The 10,020-nt window shown below is 43.5% G+C and overlaps 1 protein-coding gene across 1 annotated transcript in view; it reads right to left on the reverse strand.

The window, feature by feature from the left end:
* Positions 1 to 10,020, reverse strand: part of T265_04758 (hypothetical protein) — a gene marked incomplete at both ends in the record, with an annotated part of 77,342 nt that overhangs the window by 52,889 nt on the left and 14,433 nt on the right. Inside the window, one exon of the mRNA XM_009169583.1 lies at positions 6,148 to 6,270. Within this exon, the coding sequence (XP_009167847.1) occupies positions 6,148 to 6,270 (123 nt within the window). The remainder of the gene's footprint in view (positions 1 to 6,147; positions 6,271 to 10,020) is intronic.

A 10,020-nucleotide genomic window follows, 5' to 3' on the forward strand; every position in this document is an offset into this window, starting at 1 on the left:
CAGCATATCCCAGGAATAGACCATCGAATATCATAAACCGGATGTAAAAAGATGACTCAGGCAACTTTGGACAAAAGCAATGATCCGTTGTTATAGACGGATGTGCAAACAAAATGCTGGCGAGCATTTTGAGAAATGTACTTCAATGAAGTGTTAAATTTTTGTTGATGATCTCTCATGTAAGTTATAATCATACAAAACGAGTTTTCCTGTAGAACAGTACAAAAGAATTGCGCTAAGACAGGCTGGGATATTAGCGATATCACTGTGGAGGTCATCGGATACAGCCTAATATGAGAGGAAGGACTAGATTCATGGAGCACTGTTTCATCAGTAGTTGATAATTAGCTACATGTTTGGCATTAATTATACAGCGCTTGGAAACCTTCAATATAATGCTGAGCAATTTCCAAGCTCAGCGAACAAACCAACGACCATCTGCGCCGCCAACATTCTCCTCAGTAGCCTTATGCAACCAAGAAGCTCTTTTCTCCCTAACATCAGATTGCAAATGCAGTTGAAACAGACCCAGCAAAAAATGGCGCCCTTCTCAAGCTATTCCAGCAATGTGTACTTGTTCTTCTGAGTGGATTCGAGTCATCATTGGTCGGAGAACTAAACTACTCTGCCAAAACATGCTTACGCGATGAGCGCTTAAATTTGGACTATCTTCACCTAAAGATTAATATGGTCTCTTCATTAGGTTATGAGCATCTATAACTACAGTTCACCTACTCGACTGTCAACGGATATGGCGTCAAATAACGAACAAACCTGTATGAGCAGAATATTCTTGCTAAGAACCATTGCTCCGATGCTGTATTAGCCGCGAGGCGCTGAAGAGCAATACGGGGATAAGCTTGTCCTAATTCGCAAGAGCGAAAGTGCTTGAATAAAACCATACTTTCAACAACTAGAACACAAAATGACAACTATTAGTTTTTTCAGGGTCTATTGGTCAGATCATTGCATACTGAATGGTTAAAATAGGGATCGGTCGACCCAATCGCTCCACGACCCTCTAGACCACTGCTTCAGTGGCAACCAGTTGTCAGTGCTTCTGTTTTTTTATTTAGTGACCAGTCTCAGCTGTTTGTTCCAGTCTTATCCCTACTTTAACAGTTACCTTAGGTACCGAACTGACGACCAGATTCCGAAATCAATACCATACCGCTTTTCTTCTATCACAGCCGAAAGGATTCTCCTCCCAGCAGTTGTAGTTGAATGGCATTGAATAGTAGAGAAGATTACTGATGAAACCAGTATCTCATTATTCAGTAAGGTGCTGGTGCTTATTGTAAGACCTCCGTACTCAGGCCTTTGCAAGTTTACTCGACGATTCTATTCCATCGGGGTTTCCATTGGATTCACAGACAGTAGCGGCACATCCGGTTACACTCAAGGCGAGTGCTGCTTTAGCTGTGCCCAAGGTCCAGTGATCCAACTAATCGTTGACAGGGAGAACCAATATAGGATACCACTCAACCGCATGTTATTGGCCTAAGTCTCGTGCAGTGTATGAGGTGTATGCGACATTTTTCGGGGTGAATCAAACTCGGCACATTCGTGGGTGGAGGAAATGAATTCATAGTGTTGGATAGACAATTTTCGACAAGGAAAACTTTCGCAGTAAACTGCATTCGTTATCAGTATGCTGAATATATGTCCACAAGAAAATTTTCGAAATTTTTGACAGCTTACGTAAACGTGAATTACGTCAATTCAAACAACAGGATGTCTTCCGCTGTGATTTCGTCCACTGCATATTATGTTAGAGAACCAAAATGTATGGACAGTTCAGCTCACATTCATTGTCATCACTCAACACTCTAGACCGTATTCTTTGGGTTCACCTCTTTAGCTGGACACAAGTTCTTTTCATTTCGTTCAGCTGTAGCAACATTTCAGTGCCTATCTGCCATGCCACCCGAGGGAAGCACGAGGGCTGGGATACTGCCGGGTTGCCCAAGCCTAGACAGTGTAAGTCGAGAGGCAGAGGTCAGGTTCAAACCACGGACCTTCCGATCAGTAAATACGCGCTCTAACCACTTGGGCCATCTTGTCCCCGGAGATGTTTAGTCAATAGGGTTCATGCTATCAACAAGCAAGCAGAAATTTTCCCAACCCATTACATCCGGTAACCACGCAGGAACACCTTAGGAACCACCCTACCTCATTGTGAAAGTACTAATTCACCCACTACAATGCACAACTAGCTTTACCAATCAGTTTCATTAGATGATGACAATATTGCGGCAAAACACTTCTTTGAGACTATTTTTCCTGAAATCCGTGGTAAAAAAAGGGTAATTCGCTAATAAGATGTACGACGCTGTACTTGTATGATCTTAGTGAAGTACTTGTTCAGAGTATCCAGCATTCAGCGAGCATACTTCTAGATAAACTAGCCAACGTTTTTTCAAAAGTTATTTGAATGATCCTGTCATACTCAATTAAAATATCAGTCATCTTGTATGATCTTGCTTATGATTGTTACACCACTGCGATGTTTTCCGCGAACTCATTTCGAATTTGTAGCCTGCTTCGTGCTCTCTGTCCTACTGGTAAACTGATATTTCGCCACAAGTTCCTGAACATGTCTTTCTGTTACTGGTTGCGTCGTATCGACAGTTATATTGAACCAACGCAGTCGCTGCCGTCGGAATCGCGCTGCTGTAATGGCACCTTCTACTGCTGGCTGCAATACCGTTTAGGTGGAACCAAACACAGTTGGGAACTTCCTGTCCCGCAAGAATATCTCATTTGAGTGTGCAAATCAACAGGAAAATCAACCAATCGTTTGCTATAGCGAGTTGTCCAATCATGGACGAGTCTGATGCATGTGTCGACTCTGATCGATGGGCATTAAAATGAACCTGTGTTTTGGTGCAAGCCGGGGAAACAATCTGGCTCACAATTTACGTGGGATTCCTTCTAACGGTTACCCAAATGGCACCACTATCTGTCTCCGGTCGCCCGTACCAACTAAAACCGGTTAGGCGCTGTCGCAAGAGTTCCGTTTTTAGCGTCATGAGTCCAACCTACGGCTGACTGCATCAGTCTTGTTTTGTGACATGATTTTAGTCAAGTACTTGTTCAGAGTATCCTCCAGCATTCAGCGAGCATACTTCTAGATAAACTAGCCAACGTTTTTCCAAAAGTTATTTGAATGATCCTGTCATACTCAGTTAAAATATCAGTCATCTTGTATGATCTTGCTTGTGATTGTTACACCGCTGCGATGTTTTCCGCGAACTCATTTCGAATTTGTAGCCTGCTTCGTGCTCTCTGTCCTACTGGTAAACTGATATTTCGCCACAAGTTCCTGAACATGTCTTTCTGTTACTGGTTGCGTCGTATCGACAGTTATATTGAACCAACGCAGTCGCTGCCGTCGGAATCGCGCTGCTGTAATGGCACCTTCTACTGCTGGCTGCAATACCGCTTAGGTGGAACCAAACACAGTTGGGAACTTCCTGTCCCGCAAGAATATCTCATTTGAGTGTGCAAATCAACAGGAAAATCAACCAATCATTTGCTGTAGCGAATTGTCCAATCATGGACGAGTCTGATGCATGTGTCGACTCTGATCGATGGGCATTAAAATGAACCTGTGTTTTGGTGCAAGCCGGGGAAACAATCTGGCTCACAATTTACGTGGGATTCCTTCTAACGGTTACCCAAATGGCACCACTATCTGTCTCCGGTCGCCCGTACCAACTAAAACCGGTTAGGCGCTGTCGCAAGAGTTCCGTTTTTAGCGTCATGAGTCCAACCTACGGCTGACTGCATCAGTCTTGTTTTGTGACGCACACAGCCGTTTCGATTGTTTGGCATCCCTCCAGCACATCGAAGTTGATTGGGTGAGGCTTCCGATTCTTACCTGTGTTTCTGATGTCCGCTTACAGCTGCACGCGATCCAGACAGACTTCGTCATCGGTCGATGGAATTTTAGCAGGTATTGCAACAGTGAATCGGTTGCAGTTAGATAGCCTGCCACACGGGTCCGTGTGAGTTGTGTGTGCAACATGGCGCATCGGTGCAGTGCTCCTGTTTTTTAGGGAGGGGCACCGATGTTGGTCTCTACTAAAAAAAGCAAGAGGCTTTACGGGCTAACAGGGCACAAGAACTAAAGACCCGTAGCAAACTCACCCACACACGTCGGCCACCTGTCTACACAATCGACACTGGGCGCCGATGTGGTCTCTACTAAAAAAAGCAAGAGGCTTTACGGGCTAACAGGGCACAAGAACTAAAGACCCGTAGCAAACTCACCCACACACGTCGGTCACCTGTCTATACAATCGACACTGGAATGTATGGCTCCTGCCTCCCTTTATCAGCCGACTGATTTCACGCGGTCTTCGCCGTTGCCGTAGGTCGTAGCACCTGTGTTAAGCTGGTGGCACTGCTTAGTTATATTTTTAGCCCTATAGTTCCCAGGGCTTGTGAGCTCAGCAAAACGACTTACGTATCCTGAGTTTGTGAGCTATTCTAACCGATAGATTGCCCGACTTTGCCCAAATGAACACCAATCGATTGCACAAACGGCATCTAGGTTGGACGGACAACCAGCACATTACGGTTTGCTCCGATCAGTCAGTAGCATGGAATTAGCACAGTGCATTGGCATCTAAACTGAGAGACATCGACAGGATAGACTATTTCACTCATTGTACAATTTAGCCTGGTAGCAACAATCGATATGGAACCTTAGCCTTTCGAATTTACCAAAACCCTAGAATTCAGTTGTTTTGGAGAGAGCGAAACAAACTGACAATTGAGGTTCTCATTTTCACGCAGCGCGTGGTCAATGAAGTTGGTAGTATGTGGGAAATTCAGCCGTGTTTGCATTTTTCAAATGAAGGTGATGAATAAGCTTTTTGACACCTTTCTGGTTACCAGTACATCGTTTTTCCCAACCATTTCTCATTACCTACCAGGAAAATTGAGCCAAACAGGAAGTGCGTCGTGATTGATTGCGAGACTCTAAGCAGCAGATGACCTGACACGTAATGTCAGGCCACGACATCATCACAGTGCTCAAAAGTTCCGTGTTGGTCTACGCCAAAATTGTAGCATATGAGGAACGCTGTTGTTGCTATCTCTCCATAGACTGTGTAGCAAAAGTTGTGGTGATTTAGTCCATCACTTTTTTGACCACGCACCCACAGTTTGCTTTGACACTCGTATTCTGGTGGGTCACGTGTTGATGAGTAATAATATGTACGATAAACAATGGTCCTCCATCTGTGGAAATCTTCCGATGCATGACCACCGTGTAACTTAAAATAAGGACGAGGTTTGACATAATATCGGGTTTCCCAGGATTGGGCCTGGAGCACGAACCCTCCGGGGCCTAGTCTAGCGTCTGGACAGCTGAGCCATCTCGTGTAGCTGAGTAGACACTCCTGAACTTTTTCAAAATGGCCGCAGAAACTACTCTGATTTAACCGCGGTTCCTATGTAGTGAAGCAGTGCTTTTGGACTAGCTGGCAGACTTATTCAGCAAACTACACAAGTTTTTTACTATAGGCATATTTTAACTACACTTAGCCATATTTCACCATAGAACTAAATGTCTTCATTTGGTAAACTGAAAAATCCATATTAGGGATCGATCTTTGTCGTGTCGAGGATTGAACTGCTCCATAACCGGACTTCACAATAAGTGGAACACTCGGGGCAATTCCACTTGTTCTCCGAAGCAGATGCGTGAACTTTTACGCATCAGTCATTGATACGATACAATTTGATCATCAACACTGAATTATGAAGTCTAACATCATCGGCCGCTTTTCTGCTTATCCGAACCAATAATCCATTCTTTTTGCTGCTGTGAGAATAGCTGAACACTGTCCATCTAAACCTCAGCGTACGATTAGGAAAGATAGGCTGGTAGCATACTGAGGTGCTTAAATGCTAACTTATAGGGCTACCAGTGCTGATAAATTCAAATGACTAAAGACAAGACTACTCGACTCCGTACACGAGTTGGTAGGTGGGTTACTCAGCAAATTACTATTGTGTGATGAGCGCTTCTGAGCGATTCCACGCCAGTACATCGATTTTAGTCACTCACACTTATCGAAACAGCCTATGAAATGGGTTAGGGATGATCCCCTTACTACACAAAAGAGTGTTTACCGTAAACTTCACCACACTGATGATAAACCGCCTGCGGTTCTGTCTACGAATCATGCCGTTGTTCGGACCCCTGTGGGACCTTTTTGAGTTGACACTGCTGATCACAGTAAGCCAAAATGATATCTGCAAAAAAATGAAAATAGTTTTGTTTGCAAAACTAATACGTTCAAAGGCAACTGAGCGCTGATCGACGTAAATGACAAGGACTATAAAGGAAATTCCGGTTAATTAAATGTTCGGTTGATTGTTATGCTATTTTTGATCCTTAAGTGGGTATCAAAAGTTCATTCACTCGTACTTTGTCCCATGCAGTTGGTTGGAGATTTGGACTGGTTAGTTCCAAAGAGATCTTGCTTGTACATTGTGTTATTTTGGGGCCTGAGCGGTGCAGGCAGATAGGTTATAGCTCTGGAGGTATGAATGCAAATACGGGCTGATTCCCTACGTATTGCTGAAAACTTTCCGCTTAGGCTGCATAGACTGGCCTACAATGACCAACCACAACTGAGAAATTACGGACACTGATTCGGTTTATTTGTGCCTTTGTACTCGGTCGTACTTCGTAAACATCAAGGAAGAAAGGAAAAGAGAATGTCATATTGTGTATTCTTGTCGATCCAAAGATGCCAATTGTACGGACGTTTCACAGACCTCTTAGGTTCGGGGTTAATGTATGGCACGTACAGCCTTGGCTATAGGGTGGCTCACATCTAAAGTACAGGGAGACGAGATAAATACTTGGACGGGCAGCGGTCATGCTTCACAGAGAACGAACCGGATCGCGAATCATGTTGCGCGGAGCCTTGAATAGAAGTGATCAGCCCTGGAAAAGCAATCTGTCGCTTGTTTTGTCATTATTGGGACTCATCGATGAATATATTTACCTGATATCTACGTCTAAATTCATGATCAAAAATAGTGCAGATCAGAGAACAACTGAACCATAAACAGCACTGTCTGATCTAGCAAACTGCGCTTCCGTATAAACCCCGAAATCGAGCGGTCATCGAATTCAACCTATTCAACTGCATTAACTTTACGGCAAGTAATGATAATGATACAGTCCCTAGGAAGGGCCCCGCTAAGGATGTAACTGCAAGCGGCACTCCAATTTGCGGGTGTGTATCATACCAACCTTTTAATGCCACCGACATGGATAGCGAAATTATCCATTCTGAAAGCCACAAATGCCATGTACAGTCGCTTCCTCTGTAGAAACTCCGCTCGCCAGCGATCAGCGACCAAAGGCAGTTAGTTCTTCGACGTTATTTCCAAAAGTAAACCAGCTGTCAGATTCGATAATTTTCAGCCAATCTTCGGGGTGTTCTCTATGCAATGAAACCATTATATCATCAGTCAAGATAAATAAACTCGATCTCTATTTTCCAGGATTATCATACCCCTCCAAGGTGTTACTATGAGGAATTAGGTGTTAGGGCCCTCTCGCTTGGGAATCGCACCACTGATTTTAGTTCACAAAGAGCACTCTTTTGGACTCTGCTCGGTTTTTCATTCTGAAAAATGTTATTGCCCTCATTGTCCAGCAGTATGTATTACGCTGAGTACTGCTTAGTCAGTAGACTAAGTGACATAGGGAACAAGCTCGCTGAAGTATCAATGAGAAGTGATCTGACAGCAGATTTGGGAGATCCCTCTTTTTTTAGAACTTTAGAATAAAATGGAATTTTTACGTGGATAGTAAACGACTGTTAAATTGTTTCAATGAATGAAGAGGTCACTCGCCTGTAAACTATCCAGAGGATCATACGGTACGACTTTATTATGGATCAATAATTAATTAGATAATATCCAACAGGTAAAATGATCAATAGGTACACGTGATTGGTTGCTCCACAGCACAAGTAATTGAAAATATGGTACTTTACGCACTAGTTTGCATTCGCATAACCATCTGCTTTCGGTCCAACTGTCCTCTGTCAGTCGCAGCACCTTCCGTTTGGAGAGATCCACACTCAGGCATTTCATCTATCCCTAGATGCAAAACGACTGGCGATATTTGACGAAACGATATTTTTTTTTGGTTTTTTGGTGGTTATGGCTGTAGCTGATTGAACTTTCATTGCACAACATTTTAAGGATTATTCTCGGCAGTTTAGGCCGGAAAATGTCTGCACGAATTTCCATAGGTTGCTGATTGCAAGCGACCGTAGCTCGCCCTGTGTAAAATCAGGTCGATACGTGGGGATGTAGGGTAATTCATAAGTCATCACATGAGGATTTTCAGAGCGTAAAGCTACCAGCTTGTTTATTATGATTTGTGATCTGAGTGCCGTTGGCTGATGTCAAGCAGAGCTTTTCTCTTCAAGCCTGCGTTGAGGGTTCTAAATGTCGAGTGTATGGATCTGGATGAGTGATTTTTTTCTAGCTATTCCAGAATGAACATTCTACTTCGTTTTCTGCATTAAAGCAGATTGCTACTGCTCTACTCTTATGTGTTCTACTTAATAGATTCCGTTACTGTTTTGTGAACAAGCTGAAGCCAACACTACCGCTAAAATAGTTATGAAATCAATTGTGCAGCCATCCCGTTGACCCAAATCTCAGAACACCTGGCTGGGTACAGAGAAAACGCATTCTTAAGACAATGGGCTGAGGCATAGCTAAGGCACATATACTCGCATCAACAGTGAAGTAACAGACGACCAACAGGCAATCTGGTCAAAACGTACACGCGGCTAGATGGAGTGCTGCGCCACTTGGTGCGGACACGATACGTCACGGGCGATTGTTGCAGTCACATAGTGACCTGCTTCCTGTCCAGTAGTGTCGTTCTCTTCTGAACCATGGTATGTCGCTGAATAGGCCTACCATAACAAATAGGGCTTTTTTGTGTAGAGATCAAAGTCTGCTTCTTTCCACACAAAATTATGTTCTTCTGGCGGAACCATCCTTGGAAAAAAACACTTCTCAAGAGCACTCCAAGTGGTCTATGCAGAGCGAAAAACTGAGGAGGAACCATCTGAAGGCACAAGGTGAAAGTGTTTTCTTTTGAGGCCAGTCTACTCTGGGTGGACTTTGACCGTTTCCAAAAATTTGAAGTGACCAGCTCGAAGTGGTTTTTCGAATTTCTGTCTCGACAGGAATGCATTAGTTGGGTGTTACAGCGGTTTGATTTGTGCTCTGAAACCAGTAGCCACGTGGGAAATGATATTGTCTCATTGCACTTAATCAGATGTCAACTTGGTATGCAAACCAAACAAGTATATTTTGCATACTGGTCTTTGTGAATAGGGGCATTTACATCATACTAAGCTCGGAGTCTTTCTAGAGAATTCGGGAACGACCGATTTGGAGCTAAATCCCATTAGGGACCCCGAGTGTATGTGGGTGGTAAACCGCTGTGTGCAGGAGTTCAGTCATCGAACCATCAGTCATGAAATTGCAACCTGTTGCCTATACAGGTGCCCGAGGTAGTGCGATGCAGCGGTTCTCTTGGTGTCCGTGCAGTACAAGGCATGTGTTCCCAACCTCCGCTCCTCCCACCTATTTTAGTTTCGCTTAAAAGGTTGAAAACAAAATTCAGATGAATACATCTACATTCCACTATTTCCAGTAAACAAAAGCAAAATAATTTATCTGGAATATCTGCATATGCAAAGGCATTAACAAAATCGGATGATATATATATATATATATAATATGGGGCAAAGCTTTGATCTACATTAGTAGGCGGACTGTGCACAAAAATACTTATCACAGAAGAATATATATATATATATATTTGGTGTAGATGAGCATGTAGAATTGGGAACACACGGAAGCACATGTGGGCCATCAACCTACTCAACGGGCTGCGTGCTTAGTGTAACTAACAGGAGATGAAGTGAGTTTGTTTCATTTTCCAGTCATTAC

The sequence above is a fragment of the Opisthorchis viverrini genome (assembly GCF_000715545.1).
Source record: "Opisthorchis viverrini unplaced genomic scaffold opera_v5_82, whole genome shotgun sequence".
Taxonomy (NCBI): Eukaryota; Metazoa; Platyhelminthes; class Trematoda; order Opisthorchiida; family Opisthorchiidae; genus Opisthorchis; species Opisthorchis viverrini.